This window comes from Triturus cristatus, chromosome 3_1, assembly GCF_964204655.1.
Source record: "Triturus cristatus chromosome 3_1, aTriCri1.1, whole genome shotgun sequence".
In the NCBI taxonomy this organism is placed as follows: Eukaryota; Metazoa; Chordata; class Amphibia; order Caudata; family Salamandridae; genus Triturus; species Triturus cristatus.
In genome coordinates, this window is record NC_140583.1 from 1034041442 (window position 1) to 1034066447 (window position 25006).

Here is a 25006-nt window from a genome sequence, read left to right on the forward strand (position 1 = left end):
ACTAAGCTCAGATCTCTGAGATTTCTGGTTACACAGATTGAAAATAGTGGGTTCCTGTTTGATAAGGAGCTGTCTTTGGCATAGCAAGTGAATTCTGTGGTTTCTTTCAATTAAATAAGGTCCTCAGAAAGTAACCAAAGTATTGCTTACCTATAGGAGTAGTTGGAAGCCTGAAAATGTTTCTGGATTCACATACGGTGCATTATTCCACCACCTACGGGTTGTATCTGGAAGTGCCACTTGTAGTCTTTTTTAGGTCGAGCATTCGAGACCTCTTGTATATACTTTAGTATATACTTATTATATACTTATATGTGTATGTACTTTGTGGGCTCTGGAGATCAGCCTTAGGACTTTTCTGCTTCCTCTTAGGGACATTTTTTTCTGTTCAACTGCCTCTATTTATCTTGATAGAAAACGACCAGCAGAGGTCAGTAAAATATCAGGATTTCTTTCTGCTGAGAAACTTTCTTTTTAAAAAATTTCTGGCAACTGCCTCTATTTAACTTTCTTGATAGAAAACGACCAGCAGAAGTCAGTAAAATACCAGAATCACTTTAGCATTCTCTAGATTCCAGTCCATAGAAGTTGTCTTCCACGAGCACCCGTAGACAATAATATTTTTCTCAAATTTTGTATTTTTTGTGATATGACCACTGAAGACCCGGACTTTATATTAAAAACAGAGCTTTGGACTATACCATTTCCCGCTGAAAGGCTATATTTCTCTCCATGTGTTCCCATACCTGGCGTGTCACGCAGTTTGGTGCTTACTTTCCTTCCATGTTAAAGAACACTAGATGTTTCACCACCCAGGGTAAAGTGCTGCGTAGCTAAATACATATAAGGTCCAAAAGGCAAAACTGATTGCATTGCAAATGCTTGCTTCTTGATTATCGTCGAGACGTTGATCATTTGGTGCTATGTCCCTCCTTGGATGAAGTCAAACGTGTGCCCCAGAATCGTCTGTGCATGGATGTCATCTTCAAATTCTTCTTTCCCTTTGACGACCACTTTTGAAGTTTTGGCTTCCACTTTTGTGTACTGATGTACCTCTTCTCTGTTGCAAATTTATGACCTTTTCCAGGTGGCGGGGTGGGTCACATGTAAATCCAGAAAATTCTTCAGCTGCGAATCTACCCCTACTTACAGCATTAATAGTTTCTGGATTCACAAGCTGTGTACTGCTTTAGTAGCCGATATTCCCCCATGCCAGGAGGTTGGGTTGAAAGGAATATGCTACTTACCAGTATGCATCTGTTCTTGGCATGTAGAGCTGCAGAGTTGTACACTTTGCATAGATCGCCATCTGGTGTTGGGCCCGGATGTTTGCAGTTTGTTTTTGTTCTTTGGACAGTCTTTGGAAGTCACGAGTTCGGTGACTCCTCCTTCGGTCCGTACTGCGCATGGGCTTCGGCTCCATCCTCAGATTGTTTTTCGCTAGCAGGGAAATGATGGAGCGTAGTAATAACAGTGAGAAACCCATGTGTGTTGTATCTAAATAAGATAGACTGGAACGGATACAGGTAGCCGGGGAGGCGGGTGGGTGTGTACAACTCTGCAGCTCTACATGCCAAGAACAGATGCATACTGGTAAGTAGCATATTCCGTTCGAGGCATATGAGCTGCAGATTGTACACTTTGCATAGATTATATAGCAGTACCCAACCTTAGCGGCGACCACCGGTATCCGTTGCAGCGGTTTGAAATAGTGTCTTTAGTACAGCCTGGCCCACAGTAGCTTGTTGCTTGGAGTGCACGTCTACACAGTAATGTTTTGTGAAGGTGTGCGGTGTTGACCATGTGGCTGCTTTGCAGATGTCATCTAAGGGTATGTTCCCTAGAAAAGCCATGGAAGCCCCTAACGTACTAGTAGAGTGGGCTTTAGGTGGAACAGATAATGTTCTTTTTGCCTTTTGATAGCAAATTTGTATGCACTTTACAATCCACCTAGCTATCCTTGATTTAGAGATGGGGTTGCCTTTATGCGGTGGAGAGAAGGAAACAAACAATTGTTTAGTTTTCCTGAAGGGTTGCGTTCTCTGTATGTAGTACAGTAAAGCCCTCTTAAAATCAAGTGTATGTAAAGCCCTTTCCGCAACAGATTGAGGTTGCGAGAAAAAAACAGGTAATTCCACCGATTGATTGAGATGGAAGGGGGAAATGACCTTGGGCAGAAACTTTGGATTTGTACGAAGTATCACTTTGCTGTGATGTATTTGTAAGAAGGGTTCCTGTATAGTGAACGCTTGTATTTCACTCACCCTTCTAAGGGAAGTGATGGCCACTAGAAAAGCTGTTTTCCAGGTGAGGAACTGTAGCTCGCATTTATGCAGTGGTTCGAAGGGCGGACCCATTAGCCTTGTAAGAACTACATTTAGATTACATACAGGAGAAGGCGGTGCCCTGGGTGGAATTATGCGTTTAAGGCCTTCCATAAAGGCTTTAATAGCAGGCACCCTGAACAGTGATAAATGCTGTCTGTTTTGCAGGTAAGCAGCAATCGCTGCTAGGTGTAAGCGTATGGAAGAGTATGCCAGATTACATCTTTGAAGATGGAGCAGATAGCATATAATGTGTTGTATGGATGCATCTAAAGGGTTGATTGTATTGTTACGGCAGTAAACAACAAATCTCTTCCACTTTGCGGCATAGCATGCTCGAGTGGTAGGACGTCTGGCTTCCTTGATAATATTCATGCAGTCAGGGGGAAGGTTAAGGTACCCAAATTCTAAGATTTCAGGAGCCAGATCGCAAGGTTGAGCTGCGCTGGGTCCGGGTGTCTGATTTCTCCATGGTTCTGAGTTGGGAGGCATGGGGACAGGTGCAGTTTTTGGTGTGGTACCACTGATAGTTGTAATAGTGTGGTGTACCACGGCTGCCTGGCCCATGTTGGGGCTACCAGAATGAGCGTGAGGGAGTGCTGTTGCAGTTTCCTGACCACTAATGGAATTAGTGGGAGAGGTGGAAAGGCGTATGCAAATCTGCCTGACCAGTTCATCCATATCGCATTGCCTTTGGACAATGGGTGTGGGTATCTGGCGGCGAAGCTTGGGCATTTTTTGTTTTCGTGGGTGGCGAAGAGGTCTATCTGAGGATGCCCCCACTTGTGGAAGAATGGGCGAAGAACTTGTGGATGCAGTTCCCATTCGTGTAGTTGTTGCATTTGTCTGCTGAGCAGATCTGCCATGGTGTTTTGTATGCCTGGGACGTGCTGTGCCAGGAGAAAGATGTTTTGTGGAATTGCCCATCTCCATATGCTCTGGGCTAAGCGGGAGAGCTGGGGAGAGTGTGTCCCCCCCTGTTTTTGAATATAATACATTGCAGTCATATTGTCTGTGTGAATGAGGACTGCTTTGGCTGAAATCTGTTTTGAAAAGATTTTAGGGCTAGAAAGATCGCCAAGAGCTCCAGATGGTTGATGTGGAGCGACTTTTGCTGTGGCGTCCATAGACCTTGCATTGTGAGGTGTAGGAGATGCGCTCCCCAGCCGGAGAGCGATGCGTCTGCTGTTAGAATCACCTGAGGAACCGGGTCCAGGAATGGCCGCCCTTTGGAAAGGTTTGTGGTGTTCCACCACTGCAGAGAGTGATGGGTGCGGCCGTCCACCAACACCAGATCCGTCAGCTGTCCTTGGGCCTGGTTCCACTGTTGTGCTAGGCACTCTTGGAGTGGACGCATGTGGAGTCTTGCATGGGGCACTATGAAAATGCAAGATGCTATCTTCCCTATTAGCTTCATAAACACTCTCGCTGGGAGAGAGTGCTGAGCAATGAACGTTTGGCGCAAGGCTTGTATGCTTGCGATCCTGGCTGCGTTGGGATAGGCTATAACTTTGGAGGTGTCTATAGTGGCCCCGAGATATTGCTTTGTGTGAGATGGTACGAGGTGGGACTTTTGGTAGTTCACCGTGAAGCCTAGCTGGTGGAGCAGTTGGATGGTGCTGTTTGTATGTTGCACACATTGGTCGTAGGACGCGGCTTTTATCAGCCAGTCGTCTAAGTAAGGGAAGACGTGAATATGCTGAGGTGTGCTGCTACTACCGCTAGGCATTTGGTAAACACCCGTGGGGCGGTGGTGACCCCGAAGGGGAGAACCGTGAATTGGTAATGCTGACCGTCCACCACAAACCTGAGGTACTTCCTGTGAGAAGGGTGTATTGGAATGTGAAAGTATGCGTCTTTCAGATCCAAGGTAGTGAGAAAGTCTCCCTGACAGAGGAGCGGGAGGACTTGTTGTAGGGTGACCATGTGGAAATGGTCTGAATGTATGTATGCATTTAGAGGCCGGAGGTCCAGAATGGGTCTCAGGGTCCCGTCTTTTTTCGGTATTAGAAAATACAGAGAGTAGACCCCTAGATTGTGCTGATTGACGGGGACCTGCTCTATAGGGTGTTTTTGGAGGAGGGAGAGCACCTCCTGTTTGAGCAGTGTGGAATGTTCCTGAGACATTGGATGGTGCCTTGGTGGGATATTGGGTGGGGTAGATGTTAGCTCGAGACAGTACCCTGACCGAATAATTTGGGTCACCCATTTGTCCGATGTTATGGACTCCCAGGCGTGGATAAAGTGTCGCAGTCTGCCCCCGACCGGAGTGGGATGGTCTGGGGGGAGCGGAGGGAAGTCATTGTGCGAGCGGGGTGGCAGAACGGGTGGTGTTAGTTTTGCCCCTGCCCTTATTGTTGTTGCCCCTGTATCCACCCCTTTGTAGGAGGTAGAGGCGCTATCGGTGGAGTAGCCTCTGCCTGTGCTACGAAAGGACGAACGCCGAAAGGAGCGTTTAGGGGTTTGTGATTGTAATGCCCCCATAGATTTTGATGTGTCCGTGTCCTTTTTCATTTTTTCTAATGCTTCGTCTACCTTTGGCCCAAAGAGATTTTGCTGGTCAAAGGGGTGATTTAGTATGGATGCCTGGACTTCTGGCTTGAACCCTGAGATCCTGAGCCAGGCATGACGACGAAGCAGGACACTAGTATTTATGGCTCTAGAAGCAGTGTCCGCTGCATCGAGGGCACATTTAATGGAGGTGTTAGTAATGAGCTTTCCCTCCTGTATTATGTCATGAGCTTTACGTTTGTGTTTTTCCAGGAGGTGCTGCATAAGAGCCTCAAGCTCATCGTAGTGTGCTCTGTCATAACGCGCAAGCAGCGCTTGTGTATTTGCAATGCGCCAGATGTTCACGGCTTGCGAGGCAGTGCGTTTACCAGACGCATCTAGGAGTTTTGATTACTTATCTGGCGGTGGGGCCTCACCTGAGGACTGGGAGTTAGACCTCTTTCTATTTAGGAATCTGTTTATTAGAGTTTTCGTTGCAGGTAAAACCACACAATACATCATACTTCATCAAATAGCATTGTTACATAAATCTTGTAGTCAGGCGCCAATGTATAACTGATACAAACATGGTGCGTTACGTTAGGTGTACTGTAACCGGTTGTGTCCCAAAGTATAACCTGTTAGGTCATAAGTAAATCCATCTCCATTCGTATCGTTATGGGTTAGACCGCTTTCTAGCCGTGGATACAACTAGGGAATCTAAGGGAGCAGGGTCCTTAATGTATGTAGGGTCTGTGGGTGCTGCTTTGTACTTTTTTTCTATTCTGGGGTTTAAGTCCCTGGCCCTGACAGGGTCTTTGAACACCTCTGCAGCATGTTTGGTGACACCCTTAAGCATGGGCAGGATGGCTGTGGACTTATCCTGAATATCAAATGTATCCAGTAAGAAGTCGTCTTCCACTGGTTCGCTATGTAGTTCCACCCCGTGGTAGTGTGCTGCTCTCTGCACTAAGTGGTGAAACCCTAGTGAGTCCTCTGGGGGAGATGGCCTGGATGGGTATAGGTCATCTTGAGGCACATCTGGTATGTCAGGGTTTTGGTAATCTTCCCATGGGTCTGGGGTCCCCGGTGGTGTGGGGTCCATTGGGGCGTCCGCCGGGTCATAATCTGGATCCCCGTAATCCGGATCTGGGGACGGGGTCGGGGAATGATGAGGCAAGGGTGGCGGAGACCTGGGAGGGAGAGGAGGTGGAAGAGGTGGAGGAGGAGGAGGAGGTGTAGGAGGTGGTGGGGAGGGCACTCTGAGAGGAGATGTGGCAGAGTCCTTCCGCTTGGGTGGTGGAGGAGGAGCTGGTGTGTCAAGACGTCTTTTCTTGACAGTCAAAGTCAATAGCCCAGTCTTTGGATCCTTGGATAAAGTTTTTTGATAAGGATCGGGTGTAAAAAGGTCCGGTGGCGCCGATGTTTTCGGAGCCGAGGATTTGGGTGGTTTCTCTGCGCCATGTTTTTTTGGAACCTCCGGTTTTTTCGGCGTCGAGGTAGGCTTCGGCGCCGGAGCGTCGGTGCCGAGGGATTTGTGCTTGTGTTTCGTCGGCACCGAAAGTCCAGGCTTCGGCACCGGTGGCTTCGGAGTCGAGCTGGGCGGCACTTTCTTCGGTGCCGAACGGTGTTTATCGGCACCAGGAATCGGCTGGCTCGAGCCCGAGCTGCCGTGAGACTTGTGAGGCTTCGACACCGGGCCCGAAGGTGGGGTGATAGAAGCTGTGTGTTTGGTTTTCCCCAGGCCCGAAGGCGAGGGTGTAACCTGAGTCTCTTTGGATTTGGGCACGGGGGTGGGAGGGGGTAGAGTACTCACGACCCTCTGCGCCGGTGTGATGTCCTCCAGGTCGGAGTCGTCGGCCTCGGAAGCGCTGACGATGTCTTCCTCCTGCTCGGTGTGGTGTTGCCCCGAAGCTTCGGTGTCGTCTCCGAAGATGTCCGGTGGAGCCGCGGTCGATGAGTGCGCCATGGTGCGTCGAGCTCTTCGATCCCGGATGGTCTTTTTTGATCGAAAAGACTTACAGGCGGGGCAGTCTCTAGCCTCGTGTTCTGGAGAGAGGCAAAGGTTACACACCTGATGGAGGTCGGTGTGGGGAAATTTAGACCCACATTTTGGGCACTTTTTGAACGGAGTCCTTTCCATCGGCCGGGACCGGAGTCGAGGAGGGCCCGAAGGCCGGTGCCGATGTGTGGAATCGAGAAAAGTGCCTCTTCGAGAGATGAAGATAGATGAGGAAACTCGATAAACGAGGATTTTCCGTCGAGGCTGGAACCGTAGAAGTTCGAAGCCGGATCACGAAGTATCACATCCGAGCCCGATGGCGGAAAAAAACAATCTGAGGATGGAGCCGAAGCCCATGCGCAGTACGGACTGAAGGAGGTGTCACCGAACTCGTGACTTCCAAAGACTGTCCAAAGAACAAAAACAAACTGCAAACATCCGGGCCCAACACCAGATGGCGATCTATGCAAAGTGTACAATCTGCAGCTCATATGCCTCGAACAGATTGTTTGCAACTAGCTGTCCAGGTACCTTTTGTCCCACATGTGCCTACTTGATAGCTTGTATGCTCGCACAGTAGGGTTTAGAGAAGATGTTAAAGAAAGACTGAGCTGCCAAATGCAGGTGCCGTTTTTATGACTAACCTCAGAAAGTTCTTGTGTATGTTGTTCATAGGCATGTGCAAGTGTTTGAGTTCTATAGTTTCCATATAGTTTCACCTTCACAAGCTTGAAATGAAGTCCTGCAGCACGGTCATCTTGAATCTTTGCATCTTGAATAATCTTTTCAACCTCCAGAGGTCCAGTACGGATCGGAGTGTCTTGTCCGATTTTGGTACCAGGAAGTGGACAGAGTAGGCCACTTGATATTTCTCTGCTGTTAGTACCTTCTCTATGGCCTTTTTCTGTATTGTCTACCACCTCATGTTGCAGCCAGATGCTTCCTGTTTTCTGCAAGTCTTGGTCTTTAGCCTGATCGCTGGGGGTTTTCTAAACAGTTCTATGCAACAGCCATTTCAGATAATGTTCAAGAATCTATTTGTTAGAGGTGATTGTCCTCCCCTACTGAAGAAACCCTACCATCCTCCTTCCTATTGGAATTGTGTTTGAATGGGTCTCCCTTATGGAGTCACTTGTTTATTGGGCCTGAATGTGGAGCAGTGCCTCATCCTCTGGCACTCCTTTAAAAGGGCTGCCTTGGGACGCTGAGGAACTGCCACTACGGTGCTGCTGCCTGCGTCCTGACCTGTGGTGTGAAGGTGTCCAAAGGGGTGGCAGGATTTGCTCTTCTTCTCGAAATCCTTTTCCTCTGCTGAGTTCCAATCTGAACTGTGGGCACCCATTGACTAAGCTGGGTCATGGTCTTTTGTCATTCTCCACAGAGAAACATCCACTGTTTACTAAAAAGGCTTTGCCCTGTAAATGGCAAGCTGATTGATGCAGTCTGAACTTCCTAGTTCAAACCAGACACCCATAGCCAAGCATGTCTTCTTAAGGTGGAGCCTGGGCATAATTGCCTGCTGGCTGTCTCATCAGGATCCAGTGCTGATTTGAGGCATGTTATGGCGATGGTGTGGACTTTGTTGAACACTGCCCTTGCTCTTTTTTTTTCACCCCTCTGGAAGGTGCTGCATGAGGTTTTCCATCTCCTCCCACTGTTGAAGCTCATACCTCTTGAGCAGCGCATCAGCATTGGGCATTGTCTCTGCTGGCTTTCAGCGGGAGGGGGGTGGGGCGACGCTACCACGCCATAATGGAGGAGCCGCCACAGATTTCCATGCTGTCTTTTTCAGCTATCCGGATGTTTTTCCAGAGTTTTCCTTGGTGTGCGTCTGACGTCCTTGTTCCAGTGACTTGTTTATACCTCAGCACTTGTAGGTCCTGGAGATGGGGGAAGGAATTTTTTCAACTTCAATTATGGGAAGATATGGTAGACAGGGTTCCCTTGTAGTGTCAACTAGAGTGAGCAGCGAGTTCGGAAAATGGTGTTTAAATTTTTCAAACTTAGTATACGTGACCATGTTTCTGAATCATACTGCATGCTTTACTGGCTCTTGGTAGCGAAGCTTTTTTTGTTAATATTTTTTATAAAGCGATTTTTATTGATTTTTAAAAGACATGGCGAAGTACAGGGGGACACAATAACGCTGCTAAAATTATGAAAGAGTTAGCATCATGGACACACTTAGTTTATGGGATGTATATACCATTACTCTTTAGCTGTATACTATATGAAGGTGATCCAACAAAGTCACCCAAATAGTGTTTTAGAGGGGAAACCTCAAAACCTATACATGTGTGCCTCAAATTGAGCACAGCAGTCAACGCCTCTTGACTATTCATCCATCTGCTCCTGACTTCCAATTGTTGGCATTGTCCCGCTTGCAACAAGAGCACATACTCTTAATCGGGCACTTTATCTGTACACCACCCCTGCAAAGTAGTTCTTCATCCTCAGGACCAATGTTTTAGGTCAATAGGCTCCCCATTAGTTAAGAAAGTCTGAATCATGTTTTCCTGGTATTTTTGAAGTTTTGGGAAGTTCAATATCATGTGAAAGAAGCGCCCTATTCCTATGTAACATTTAGGGCACTTCACATTTGGGTGTTGCCCATCTTTCTTAGCCTTCTTGAATAAAGTAAATTCTGTGTAGGTGGCTAATCTTTGTTAAACACAACATATCAGAAATTACCACCCTATTGGGCCATCAACGTACCCCTTTAGTCATCCCCATCTAATGGGCCAAGTCCCCACCCCACACGTCCTCTGCACTATCAGACTGTTTGGGGAATTGAGATGAGGGATTAGTACATTTTTTTAATTTCACCATTGCGTAGTTGCTCATGATCAGTTTGGTTTCTAGTGGGTCAACTTCAAGGACTGTTTGTGCTGGACATACACAAGCCTCAAGCATATGCCGCAGTTGAAGAAATCAAAAACATCTGTGGCTTATGAAATTCAAATTTCTACTATAACAGTTAAAAGGACTTCATATGACCCCCTTCCTAAACATCCTGAAACCAAAATAAGCCAATATAATACTAGTTCCCAAATCCTTCTAGCAGGGCAGACTGAACAAGCAGGGTCCTTCACAAAACAGGGTTGAGTTAGTTTACCTTCTCATCCCTTCCAGTGCACAGCCGTGCACCAATACCAAAGCAACTCCCAAAGCATGGGAGGAATCCTCTGGCGTTGGAGAACTATAAAGAATATCTACTATACAGGCATCTCTCCGTAAATCTCGTTCGACACAAATGGTCAAGTTCTCCTGATGCCCAAAGGTCAACGAAGTCACAATAGCCAACAGGGCAGCAGAACAGGAAAGACGGATATTCTCCATTCCCAGCCCGATCATGAACATTTATCAAACCCAACTTGCAGCTGTATATTTGCTGGAAAAAAAGCTGTGTAAGTATGCAGGCACCAGGTTGGTAAACTGTTGAGGAATTTTGCGAGTATAGTTTTGAAGCACAAAGAATTTTGGAATAGGTTAATATTTGTACAACACTCCTCAGCTCAGAATATTAATGGTCCATATGGTGAAGCCCTGAATCATACAGGGGTAACCATAATAAAACATTTCCGCCACTGTAATTTGAATACCTACATATTGGAACTTGTTAGACACAATAGATAGCTTGGGCTGCCAGTTGGATGCAGAACTGCTGCCCTGATTGGAACCAAGATCAGCTATCACTACCTGGTCCATTGACAGTATAGCATAAAATGAAGAATATTGTCCACATATAGCATCAATTGAAGCACTGGGGTGCTTCTGGCAAGGAATTCTTAGTTAGTTTGTTCGACTGATATTAATCAAGCTGTGCTTATTTACTTGAATAACAAAAACTAAAAGGACGTTGGGACATTAGACAAACAAAAAACAAAATATGGAAAGAGCATGAATGTTCAATGCAAACCTCGTGATAAACTTTTACGGGGTTGCTTTTCAGTGACCTTTTCATTTTCATCTTTTATGGGCTTGTCTTCGTTTTCAAATGACTCTGTTAACTGAATTTGAATTGTTTCCTGCCGAGAAAAAAATAGGGACAGTAAGCTCATCTATTACAGTAGCAAATCACTGAATTGGTCTACAGACTTTGTCACGCTAGAAAGATACAAACTTGGAACAGATCAATGTGGCATACTTTACTTTTATATATTCTATCACCCGGTTGATAGTGGCTGAACATGAAACAAATCAACAAAATTTAAAGTGAATACGTAACAGCATTAAATCCACTATCACTTTAAAAAACTTACTGTTCAAGTCAAATTTAAAATCTGACAAAATAAAATGGTTCAGAATAGTCAGTAAGACCAGGTTTAATATCATGGATCCCATTATTTTTCTGTGGTAAAGTCGAACAAGTAAATACATCATTGATATAAAAAAAGGCTATCCACCAAGGTGTAGTAAGAGTGTGCTTTCTACTGCTTGTATTATCCTTGCTGGTGTAAAACTTCAAAACATGCACTGCAAAGAGAGAAAAATGTTTATTTCCCACTGTGGTGCTGATTAACATATGATGACGTACTGCACTTTACACCAGTTTGATAGTGTAGGCAAACATAAATAAGTAGAAAGCAGAAGAGATCTATATACAACTTGCCAGTTTAATAAAACAGACCAACAGTTGTAATTTAGTGGTTGCGGTTCAATCAGGTACTAAAACTGTTAACAGAATAATCCTGTAATTACAACAGGATATATCTTAACTAAATTTTTTCAATCTGGCTATCTGTATAGGTGAATCAAACATTAGGCACATACATGAACTATTACAAGTGATATGTTTTGAACAATGGCATATGCAAAATCATAAAGGCTTCCTTTTTATTCAATTTTATTAAAATACCAACCAAAGGCTAGTCACACAAAAAAGAGTCAGTAAAAGGTTACATTATAATGACACAGCAGAATGTCAACACTCGTGAAATGAAGCGATCAGTGGAGCACCAACTTCAAGGAATTTTGCAGTGGATAATGGGTAGCAATAGTGGTATTCCAGGGCATTGGACACTATTGCAATCAACTGGACTGACCAGGTACTTCTTAAGAATTCCTGCTAACCATTCCAACTGTAGATTCATAAAGCAGTCATGTCGTCGACAACTCAGGAATGGTATAACAGTAATCGCACAAAAAATTAAATTTCTTTTTGAAACAACAGTTCCTTATTTACAAAAGGAATAGTCAAGGCAGTACAAATACAACATTCTAATAAAGCCGAAAAACACCAGCACTTTTGGTTGAGAAGATAAAACCCAAAAAACATTCTAGAGATCACATATTTAGGTTCTTTTACTAACTCAACATTGGGGCTGGTATTGACAGGATTGCATAAACATAAGACACGCGACCACCCAGTGCAAGGACAGAAATGTCCAATGGTGCAAAATGCATAAAAATGAAGTCAAATTACATGTATTGTAACGCAGTCCGGAAAATGTCAATAAATATATATTTTTTTTAAAACTTAACATTGGGGCTGGAAGACTAGGTCAGTCTACAGAAAAAAATACGAAGAGTACGCCTTTCTGTGATGCTCTCAGGTCAGGGTGTGTTGTCAGCAAATTAGTTTCCATTATCTAGTCAGAAAAAAAACAAGCTCACTAGGTCTGAGCACATACAAAAATAAACCACAAAGGAGTTCAAACCCACTAAAAAAGGAGGCACTAGGTTGGCAAAGGGAAAATAGTCAGTGGGATATCTGGTATGTACATGCCTGTCTGGTGCTGCAACAATACATTATCAAGCAAGTTTATCATAGCACATAATACTGGGATTTGGGATGGTACTGCGAGACTGATGTTCATGAGTGTTCCAAGAACGTTTTGGGGGAATAACCTAGAAAGTGGTTGGTACTGGTCAAGAGACTCCATTCTGGGTGAAAACCATCAAAAGCAGGGGGATCCCGGTTAATCAGTAGGGACAATTAAACATCTTACCATAAAAATGTGCCAATCATATGATGTATCATAATGGATTCAGGAACTTGAGCGGTCTTGCTCCTCGAGTGATCCTGTATCCACTTCTCAGTCAGCTGGACCCTGGTGCATTCTACTGACCAAGAAAAGCATGCAGTTGAATTCCTAGTCTTTAAAGCAAGGGGAGCAGTTTTAGCCTTCAGATTTGGTTCCAGGCTTGAACTTATTCCGGCGATAGTAGCAAAAGGTGGCTTTTCCCATCTCTGGGCTCATGTTACAAAGATTACTTCATAAGTTCAGATCGGGTACCAGACTTTAAGGAAAACGGGGTACCGAGCAGAAGCCAGCCTTGAGATCAAGCACCTCGAACAAACCAAGTAAAGAGCATGATTGCAGGCATTTTGACAGGTTGTATACACTAGAAGGTATACAGCGCAAACCGACAAGGGTATGTGGATGGGAAGGCAATAGCTAGACCTCCCTGGTGAGATTATGCAGCAGCGTGGCAGGATGGGACTTCAGCTGTGCTGGCTGCTAAACTGGTTCTCCTCAGGGTTTAAAATGTTCGACAGCCAAGTCATTTAACATGGGTAAAACGACCATGGGTTCTAGAAGATCCATGGACTGTACAAAGGGCCAGGCAATCAAGACTACGATTAACCCTGATGCAGGCAACTTGAATCATTTACTACAAGTGAAGAATCACTCATTTAACTTATTTGGTGTTGGTGGACCAATTTCACCAAAGTGCTTCAGATTCATGAAAACATCTGCAAAAAGTGTGATACACATTTTTGTTAACCTTAATAACATAATCAACAGACCAGCTGAGAACTGTAAAGAAGGCATCCTTTTAAATGAGTTGAGAACAATCAGTAGGAGGAGAGCTATGGGGGACGACATTCCACAGTACTGATACGAGAGTGCACAATGAGCGGAATCAGATTAGCCAAACAGAGTGAGAAGAAGTAAAGAAAAAATGAAGTCCGTTACAGACAGAAGGCATTTCAGGTAATGTTGTGCTAGGCCAAATACACATTTAGACAGAACTAAATGAGGCAAGCATGCTGAGACAGCCAATAAGGATATGCAGGGGCAATGCACAAAAATTAGGGTAGGTTTGAATATTATGCAAAGGTTGGTCGCACACTGCTCGTCACACCAGCAAGTTGCCCCAAGGGACTGTGGTAGATGTAGTGGCGACGGCGGGTACGCCTATGCCACAATGTATAAAGAACAGTATGTGTTGCGTTAGCCATCCCTGGACACGTGTTTCGAGGTAGTTGCCTCTCGTCAGCAGGGAGCAGGTCAGTGTAAAGGGGTGCCGCGTGGACTGCCAAAATGTAATTAAAACAGGTCAAGTACCTCTCATGGCGCGCAGGTGCAGATCCAAGGCTCGTCAGCCCGTTGGCTCAAGGGAGCCGTAATAAATTATGCAAAGGTTGGTCGCACACTGCTCGTCACACCAGTCTTTGGGGCTACTCGCTGGTAGGTAGAGCAGTGTGCGACCAATTGGACCTAGGTTTGAATATTAGTATGATGGAGTTTAAAATAGACCTAAAGGGTAGTGAAAATGGACAATGAGTTCAAGAACAGAGAGGTACCCAAGAGAAGGCTAATGTAGAAATAATGGTCTTAAGAGAGCAAAAGGGGGGGGGGGGGGGGCGTGGCTTGGCACCCGAGGAGCATGGCGGCTCTCGGGTGAGTCTCTCCGGTGCGGCGCGGAGGCTTCACGCTGTCAGGACACTTTCAACGAAGATTTCAGGCTCCACACACGTCGGAAGGTTTCCTGCACAAGTTGCGACCTTCGGCATTTCCACATACATTGTTGGAAGGATTTTATCCGCGAGTGATTCCCTTTTCGTGGCGACGCGCTACTGCGGCCACCATTTTGTTTTTATCTGCAGAGTCACAGAGGTCACTCAAACTGAAGGGCTACTCATTTAAATTGCCCCTGTGTTTTTCACAACTTCTGGAAACGCTATAGACAAACTGCTTCTTATTTCTGCTTTGTAGAAACGCTTTGTGCTCCCAGTTTTTTGTCCCATGGCATGCAAGGGCTGAGGAGAAATGCTGTGGCAGCCATTTTGTACTTCCTTCTCTTCTACCAGCTGGTAAGTCTCCGGCCACTTCATCATAGTCTTCTGGACTTTTAGGACTTACCTAGCTGTGTAGTTATACGGATTTGTGACCGCTCTCTACATTTTCTACAAATAAAAAGGAATATTACGTTATGCTAAGACGCTGAACATTTATGTAGCCACTCTCTTCTTCTCTTATCCTATTCTCATATTTAACTTCACCTACATCTATGCGGAATGGACATGTAATTTCCCTACCTGAATGGTATCAAAGAAATTACACACTACACACTACTCACAGCCTAGGCGACTGTACGCTTGTCAACACCAAGTTTAGCTCTGTGCTCATTATTGTCAAGTGCAGCGCTTCTTTCGTGACCTATGGGCAGATTGAAAGGAAATTTCTCTTCCTATTCAAAACCAAAGCACATTTTCGTGAAAAACTCTAAACTTCTCAGAATTTTCCAAGTTAGAGAATTTCTTGGCTTTACTCGCAACAGCGTTCTGAGGTAAAAATGGATTCCATTCCTACGCCATCAGGGAAAACATTCTCTAAACGCCTAAAAGAAGATCCCCCCTCATCGCCTAAATCAGTCTCGCCTGTCTCCATTGAGTAGTTATTGGAAGAAATAAGGGCTCTTCGACCCTTTGTGGAAGAAACTAATGCCAAAATACAAGTTCTTACTGACCAATGGTCTCAACTCGACACAAGGCTTGCCACAGTTGAACGCAGCATGTTCTCATTCGGAGAAACTTACGACAACGTCTCTCAACTTAAATTTCAAGTTTCGCTGCTTCAAAAGCAAGTCAAAGATCTTGAAAATCACAACAGGCGGAATAACTTACGTATTTATGGTCTGGCAGAGGGAGTTGAAGGGACGGATCCTCATCTTCTTTAAATCTTTCCTCCCCAAATTGCTTCATATGCCAGAGGATACAGCTCTCAATATTCAGCAAGCTCACAGACTGGGTCGTCCTTCATCCTATGCCTCATCTACGCAGCGCCCAAGAGGAGTCATCTTATACATTTTGGAGTACACAGATCCGTTAAAAGTTTTGTCAGCGGTCAAATCGGCTCAACGAATCGTTTGGTCTGGCTCTACACAATTTTTTGCACAGGACTATGCCAAAGGCTACTGCAAATAGGCGTAAGGCATTTCTCAACATGAGATCTGATCTTCGATCAAAGCCCACTACGGCCTCTTTCACCCATGTATTTTTAAAGTCACGTACAACAACAACAAAACAACAACGTATGAAGATCCGCTGCGCCTACAAATTTTCATAAACTCAAGCAAGACAGAGGTCATGGAAGCATCAGGATCTTAGTTTTTGCATAATGCTTAATTAATTGCATTCCCTTGCAGATTTTACATGTTCCGTTTTCTGTTTTTGCAGCATTTTTTCATTCCTGGATCATCTTTCCCTCAATCTAAATGGTTTGAAATGTAACATGCTTTCCGTTGGCTTTAGAAAAGTTCTGACATCTCAGTCAAGTTTTTGTGTACGCCGAGTCACCCTGTTGAGCTTTAATGTTTTATCGCTCAATGCAAGTTATATTACCCTTCTCAATATTTGCTATTCTTCGCTTCCACAGATGTCTCATTTTTGTGACGTGTTCCTCCCCGCCTCGCCGTGTGATCCTGCCTGGATGTATCATCTGTTCCATGTGGTTCCACCCTCACCCCCCCACGTTTCCCTGAATCTTTTTTGTGTAGGTATATTAGTTTTCTACATTCTCTTTTCCTCATTTTTATTCTCTTTTCTCTTTCCCTCCCCACATCTTTGTTCCGTTTATGTAGGTGTATTATTTATTTTGTGTTCTTTTTCTTCATCTCTCTCTTTGAATTTTCTTACTTTTTGCTCTTCCGGTGTCTAAAATATCTTCACTTCTTCTTATTCCTCTCTCTATGCAATTCATGCTATCATTGCGTGTACAATCCTTTTTATTCTTTTCTTCACTCACATTATGCCTCACATGTTAATTCTTCTAAATACTTCTCTATGTTCTGTTCATGTAGGTATGTCATTTATATTGTCTCTCCTCTCTTTATGTCTCTTTTTGCATTTTCTTACTTTCTTTTCTTCTGTGTCTCCAATATCTCCACTTTTTCTTATTTGTCTCTCCTCGCAAATATTACCGTCATTACGTATATAATTCTCTTTATTCCTTTTTTCACTCACGTTATGTCTGTCATGTAAACTCTTCTAAATATTTTCCCGTATTGTCTTTTTCTTCGGCCTAAAGTATGTACTCCTTGTCCTCTTCTTTATTTCTTGTTTGGCCTTTTCACTTATTTGTTATCAATGCGTATCTATATCTTTTATTGCTATTCAAATGAATTGGATTATGGTTTAGTGTTGTTATTCTTCCTTACTCTTTTTAATATTTTATGCCATTGAAGCTAATTTCCTGGAACCTTAGGGGTTTAAACTCTCCTATCAAAAGGCAGAGAGTCTTAACTCACCTAGCCAAATTGGATGCGGATATTGTATTTCACCAAGAAACCCATCTTACTGATGTTGAGTTATTAAAATTGAAAAAAGGTTGGGTGGGGGAAGTGTACTTTTCTCAGGGTGATGGTAAACATAATGGTGTAATGATACTCTCCCACAAATCACTTCCAGCTAAGTTTATATCACTAGAGTCAGATGGCCGTTGGCTTAACGTTAGACCATTATTGAAAAATGTTTCAGTCTCCTTGCTTAATGTCTGTGCTCCCACTGGTGAGGATTCTTCTTTTTGGCCAGCATTCGCTAAACAAATCTCTTTGTATCGAAGATAATTGTATAATAGCAGGTGATTGTAACCAGATTTTGGATCCGTTTATTGATAGAAACTCCAAAGTCTCTTTTATTCCTAATAAACCCCACAAGTCCTTTGTCCATACTATCACCCAACAAACTCTTAGACGCTTGGAGATTATGTAATCCCATGACAAGGGAATACACTTTTGACTCCCCAACTCAATACACTCAATCACGTATAGACTATTTTTTTGTTTCTCACAAGATCTCGCAAGCCCTTACAAATGCAGAAATTAGTCCAATTTTGTTATCTATTCATGCCCCTGTTTCAATTAATCTCAACATAATACCCAAGGTTAACGCTCCCAGAAGATGCTGTTTTAATAATACCCTTCTTTCAGATCCGGTATTTACCTCTTCATTTACCACTTATTTAAACAACTTTTTTGTGTTAAACCAAAAAGAGTCCTTGCCCTTTTCAACTGTGTGGGATGCCTTCAAGACCTCGGCAAGAGATTTCATCATTGGATATGTGACCAAAAAACGCAAAACTGCATGTGCACAAGCTAAAAATCTTCTCCAAGACATTAAAAGACGGGAGCATTTATATTACACCTCACACTCGAAAGATTGTCTTACAGCTCTCATAGAGGCTAAACTCCAAATCAACAGTCGACAGATAATGCTTCACTTTACCTTTTAAAATCTAGTGCGAAATTCTATGGAGGCAAAATTAAAGCAGGGAAAATTCTTGCCAACTACCTAAAAATAAGGCACAATAAACTAAATATTGAATCTATCTTTGATGACCACTCTATTCTAAAACACAAAGACGATGAAATACTGAACGAATTTTCTCTTTTTTACAAATCATTGTATACTTCCAAAACACAGGCTTCAGATCATTCCTTATCATAATTGTTCTCCAATATCCAAGCACCTCAACAAGGCCTTCCTGATTTATCTTCCTTAGAATCGGATCTCACACAGCAAGAACTCCAACATCTTAAAAAAGATAAAGCACCAGGCCCTGATGGTTTCACCGTTTTTTCTTCACTTTTCCAAACTTTTGTTACCTAGATTACATTCCTTATTACATTCCTTTTGCTCCAAGAGTGGATCTATTGGTTCTTTTACAGAAGCACACATATGCCTCATCCCTAAAGATAGTAAAGACCCAAACTATTGTAAAAATTACAGACCTATTTCCCTTGTTAACATTGATTATAAAATCTTCTCCAAAGCACTCACCCTTCGTCTGGATTCTTATCTACCAAATTTATTAGATAAAGAACAATCTGGTTTCGTTTAGGGGCGATTTCTAACAGATAACACACAACTCTTTTTTAACGTTTTCTCAAAATCCTCCTATTTAAAACAACCCCTGGCAGCCATAGCACTAGACGCTGAAAAGGCATTTGATAGGGTGGAGTGGCCTTACTTAGTCTATACCCTTAAATGGTTTGGATTTGGTCCTAAATTCATCTCTTTAATAACAATCCTTTACTCCAACCCACGCGCTGCTGTTTGAGCTAATGGACTAATCTCCACATTCTTTGACTTGGGTAGAGGCGTCCGGCAGAGGTGTCCATTATCACCTTTTCTTTTTAATTTGGCTTTAGAACCATTTCTTTCCAGACTGCGTCAAGATCCAAATATACACGGTTTTCATACAACTTCCCATGTTAAACTTGCAGCCTATGCCAACAACATTTTGCTTTTCATATCAAGACCAGATGATTCAATTCCGGCTTTCTTAGCAGAAGTGCAGTTGTTCTCCCTTATCTCTGAATATAAACTAAATAATGATAAATGCGAAATCTTGCCCTTAACCAAATACACTTTTAAATCGGACTTTACCCAATCCAATTTTAAATGGAGCCCTGATCATATCAAATATTTAGGTTTACATTTTACTTCTTCAATTTCGGACACTGTAACTGTATGTATGAACAAATGTATTCAAAAGATTTCAGAATTAGCAACCAAATGGCATCCTCTTTATTTATCCTGGTGGGGCCGCTTAGACACTATAAAGATGATGCTTTCCCCTATAGTATTATATACCATCTCCAATATTCCAGTCCCTATTCCTGCTAAATTCTTTAAAAAAAATCAATTCTGTTTTCTCTTCCTTTTTGTGGAGTAATAAAAATCCAGCACTTCTTTATCAAAATTGTTAAGACATAAAAATTAAGGGGGAATTAACTTTCCCAATTTTCTGGCCTATCAACGAGCATTCCTACTTCGTCAAGCTTCATTTTGGTTGATTGATTCCACAGAGGATCCCCCCTTATGGGCCTCTATTGAACTTTCACACATATCTCCCTTTCTTTTCTTGAATATCTTTCCCTTTCACGCAAACCACAATCACTTTCCACTCCCATAATTAAATTTACCTCCAAGCTCTTAGAATCAAACTCTTTAGTACAAGATAATTTGCATCCCTTTCTAAATTCAACAATCTGGCATAACAAAAACGTGCTTATCCGTAATAAACCTTTTTATTGGAATACCTGGAGGCAAAAGGGTCTAATTTGGGTTCACCAACTATTTTCACAATCGGAATTTATATCATTTTCTGCACTCAGTCAGTGATTTAGTTTGCCTGCCTCTTTTATTCATAAATAGAACCTTCTTAAAACAGCTGTTTTAGATGTATACAGCCACACTAATAGCGGTCATGCCAATACAAGCACCTCCGATGTTTCTCATAGTCTCCATACTCTGCTACGAACTAGACCCAAAGCTTCTACCATTTATAGCTACTTACAAGGTTCGGACATTAATAGACTGAAGTCCAAAACTGAGGAAGCGTGGGAACTTGACCTCATGATCTCTTGGCCACCAAAATTCTGGAACTTTGGACTAAAATACGAAAATCGTCCAGAGCAGCCTATAAAACGCAAACATTGTTTTTTGTATATAATCGACTACTACTAACCCCAAATACCTTAAGCAAAAGATTTTAGTCCGTATTGGATATTTGCTGGACATGTTCATCCCCACATGCTGATTTGTTCCACATGCTTTTCTCTTGTTCACATGTATAAAATTTCTGGAAACAAGTATGGTCCCAAATTAATTTAATTTTTGGAACTAAATTTCCTTTTTCCTTTATACATATATTCTTAGGAAGTCTCTCGTCTATTTGGGAAAAGGTTACCCTTAATGTCAAAATTATTGATCTATTACTAGTGGTTGCTTTTCAGCAAATCACTATAAATTGGAAAGATTACACTAAAATGTCCTACAAAGCATGGTGGTACGCGGTATGCCATAATCACAGGTTAGATACTTCCTTTGTTTATCTTGTACATATGACAACGAAACGCTTCGAATTATAGTTACCTGTTACATCGTCTTTTGATGCAAATGCCAAAAAAGCTTTTCAGTTACAACCAATACAACAAGAAGTTTCTAAACCACCCTGAACCCCTAAATGTTCCCAATGTTTAATCCCTTAACGTGTAATTTGCATTCCCTATAACGCCTCGCCTTATGTATTTTTTTTCTTTTTCAATGAATCCAATTCATGTTAAAATGTTTAAAGTAAAACTTGCAATGTATTGACGTGAAATAAGTATCTTATATTGTATAATGACACCTCCTTTCTTTTCAATAAAACTTTTTCAAAACTGAAAAAGAGAGCAAAAGGGAAGTAAAGGATAAATATTCACATTTTGGAGAGCAAATCAGGGCCGGACTGGCCGTAGCGGGCACCAGGCAATCCCCTGGATCGAAGTGGACAGTGACCTCAACGATTTTTAATAAGTATCTAAAGGCACTAAGATCCCTCTGAGATGATCTATTTGATTGATTCCTTCTGCAGCATAGTTTTCTCTCTCCCATCAAGATGTTCTGTGGTGGGAAATTAAGGAGAGTTTGGGATTTGGCAGCGTATTTAAAAATAGTTAGCAGCCTAGATTTAAAATCTGAAGGACTCATTATTCTGAGGTTATCTCTGCACAGCTATGAAAGAAGGATGCCATACGCCCGGAAATGTGTTCCACAGTGGTGGAGCACTCAGACAGGTTTTGGGAGCACTCAGACAGGTTTTGTTGCTCTTGGCATTAAGGAATTAAAGTAACATGTAGTAGTTGTTAGACATCCAAATCTTGTGCTCCTGAAAGGAAGGAAAGTTTGCAACTGCAGAGACTGCATAGGAGGTCGATGCTGCAAGTACACTGATGTGGAGAACCCCTACACTTTCTGTCCTGAAAGTAAAATGTTTTAAAATGACTAAGCTAAAGCTAGGGTTGAATAAATTCTATTCAGTGGTCCGAAAAGTTCAATAGATTAGAAGTATCTGCGTTTTTAGGAAACAATCATATAAGAAAACTTGCATACTTGTAAATTTGACATTGATACCTTATTTTTTTTTTTTTAAATAAATTTTATTGAGTTAGCCAAGGACATAGGCACATACACATACTCAAAGAAAGCTGCATATAGACAGATTAAGTACTAACTTAGTGTTGAATAGGATATTACAGCACCACAAGGCAGCACCAATCAACTGCAAGCAACAAAGAAAGGCACTCCCGCCTACCATAGGGAAATGTAATCAAATTGGGGGGAAACCCCAGCGCCTCTTTTGCCGTCTGGCGGTAGGAGTTAACGAAATCTATTAATAGGTATCCCTCCGATGAACTGCTGCAGCCTGGAACTCACCCGTCCCCCCACCTCCCTACCCCAACTAACCCCTCCTCCCTCTCCCCCCTCCCCCTCGGCATGCCACCGAGCGAAGACCAGATTCCGGGCTAAAGCCACTGGCAGGATAGTGATAGTTCACAGTTCATGCATTCCGAACCGTTGACATTGATACCTTATGTGGACAAAAAGTTACACGGCCTAAGCGCAAACTACCCCAATTAGCCAAATAAGGTTTAGCACAGGGGAATGGGCCAAGCAGCAAAAAAGATGAATATATATAAGGACCAGGCTAAGGTCCCACTGAGAAACGACAAAAGTAGAGGGAAAAAACAAGTGTTGGAGACCTTCAAAAAATGCATCACAATCTGTGACTTAAATAATGAGGGCTGGTCCGGCAACCAGAAAAAGCCCAAAAGAGCCAAAAGGTATCCTTTAACTGTGCCCAAAGCAAAGCCGTCCTATGTGAGACAAAATAAACAGATCATCAAATAACTTGGCCTGGAGGAGGGTCAATCTGGAGAGTGTCACAGCAAACCACATATTTGTCCCAACGACAAGCATATACTGTTTTAGTGGAGGGGTGCCACACTGCCAAGGTGACATCAGTCACCTGCGGAGGAAGGTCAAAGGTGTTCAGCTGTCGCTGCTCAATCTGCATACATTAAGGTGGAGACAATGAAGGCTCTGGTGCAGAATACTGTTCTGATTTTGCAACAGCAGGTCCTCCCTGAGGGGCAGCCTCATCAGAGGACAGATGCTCAGGCCCACGATTTCTGGACACCATACATTCCGTGTCCAATCGGGGCCACTACGAGGACCTGGGCTAGTTGTTCCTGATCTTCATGAGAACACTGTTCAGGAGTGGTGTCAGCGGGAAAGGGTGCAGGAGTCCAGAGTTCCACTCTCAGTGGAATTCGCCCCCCCAACGAGAGACGCCTTGGAAACAGCAACGTACGGAACTGACAACATTGCATGTTGTCTGCAGTGGAGACGGATCAAGACAAGGTTCTCCCCATTCGCAGAAGAGACCTTGCATTACTTCTGGGTGTAACTGTCACTCAGGATCCACAGCTCCTTTCGTCTGCCATTGCACTAAAAGACCTAGTAGGTAGTTCATCCCCTGGAAGAACCCTTTAATGGTCAAGCCTTTTCCAGAGGCACAGTGCATCCTGGTACAGGGTCCAGGACCCAACACCACCCTTCTTGTTACAAATACCAATTGGCGGTGGTGATGCCCAGAAGCACCAGCACCAGCCTCGCTTTCATGGGATGGAAGGAAGGTTTACGGTGCAAAGCTCCTGGAAGTCGATATAGAGCCGAGCCTCCCTCAGAAACTAGAGGCCTCTGATCTCCACCTCTCCCATATGGCCTCACCAACCCAGAAGGGACACATTGGTCAACAAGATCAGCTTTGGGTGGGGTAAGGAGCAGGATCTGTTGCTGATCCAATCGCGGCCCAGTAAACACCACTACAGATCTTTTGCAATCTCCTCTGAGATCTGGAGACTGTCAGAGAGGTCCCTTAATGTTAAGCCCAATGAGACTTTAGATTCTACTGCAGAGCCTGCATATGCCACCTAGCGTGCTTAACCAGCACGATGCAGGCGGCCATCAGCTCCAGTAGCCTCCGAGTCAACATCACTGAAATCCAGAAAAGAGGCTGAAGGGGAGGGTCTGAGGAGTCAGGTGTGATTTTGGCATGTTGATAGTAAACCCCAAAGAAATCAGGACGTTTCGTCGTAGTCCGAAGGTTGCTGACAACTGCCTGGGGTGAGCCCACTATAAACATTCAGTCGTCAAAGTAGGGGGAAGGCTGGGAACCTTAACCTTCGAAGGTCGGCTGCTCACACGGCATTCACTTTCATGAACACCTAAAAGGGACTTGTGAGACGAAAGGGGAGTACAGCAAACTGAAAAGGTTCCTGTCCCACCATAAACTGCAGATAGCCCTGATGGGCCTTTAAACAAATGAAAGGATGGCACCCAAAAGTCAAATAATTTCATATATTTAGTATGAATAAAGTCCACCACTGAAGTTCCTTTCGTGATGGCCAGGTAATTCCACACAGTTCATCAAAGGAAAAGGAGCATCCAAGTCAAGGATCTTTTTTCAAGCCCTTTATTCCGGGTTCTTCCTTTAGTTCCATCTTTCTTTACGAAGGTCAACATGTACGACGACAGTCCAGCCAATACGTTTTGTCCTCATAATGTGACTTCATTATTGCTTATAAAAAAATACACAAGCAAAATCTTTACTTACAATTAAAACCATCTATTTAGTGACACTATATCAAACAAGCATTGGCAAAGCCAATAGGTCTTGCATATGCAAATGCTATTGGCTTTGTCAAGGTCTTTTAGCCGTGCTGTACAGCAGCATGGGTGAACTTTAGAGAAACAAGGCAGGACTCATTGTTGAAAGGTCATTGGGCAATGCAGGCAGGAACTGCACGGTCTATGAACCACTCACAATGAACTATAAAGCAAAGTGACACTGCCCGAGAGAGCAGCAGGGCAGGATGCCTGTTTAAAGGTAGGTAGTGCACTGCCCGCAAACCAAACACAATTAAGTACAAAGCAGGATGGCACGGCAAAGGTGTTCACAATAAATCCAACACAGTGCAGAGATAGCACAGGTAAATCTCTGTTAGCACATACCGAGATTCAAACTTTCAATAGGCGCCTAATACAGATCTCTGCAGCAGGTGCTCAGCCGACCAAGCATTCAAATAGAACAATCTCTACAATGTTGACATACTTTGGGAGAGAGTAGCT

General features: G+C 43.4%; 1 protein-coding gene across 12 annotated transcripts in view; it reads right to left on the reverse strand.

Annotated features, from left to right (window-relative positions):
• The window catches only part of R3HDM1 (R3H domain containing 1), a 532254-nt gene that overhangs the window by 383952 nt on the left and 123296 nt on the right, over nucleotides 1-25006 (reverse strand). For all 12 annotated transcript variants that reach the window (XM_085645759.1, XM_085645754.1, XM_085645751.1 and 9 more), the window contains one exon: nucleotides 10736-10844. In XM_085645759.1, the coding sequence (XP_085501885.1) occupies nucleotides 10736-10844 (109 nt within the window). The remainder of the gene's footprint in view (nucleotides 1-10735; nucleotides 10845-25006) is intronic.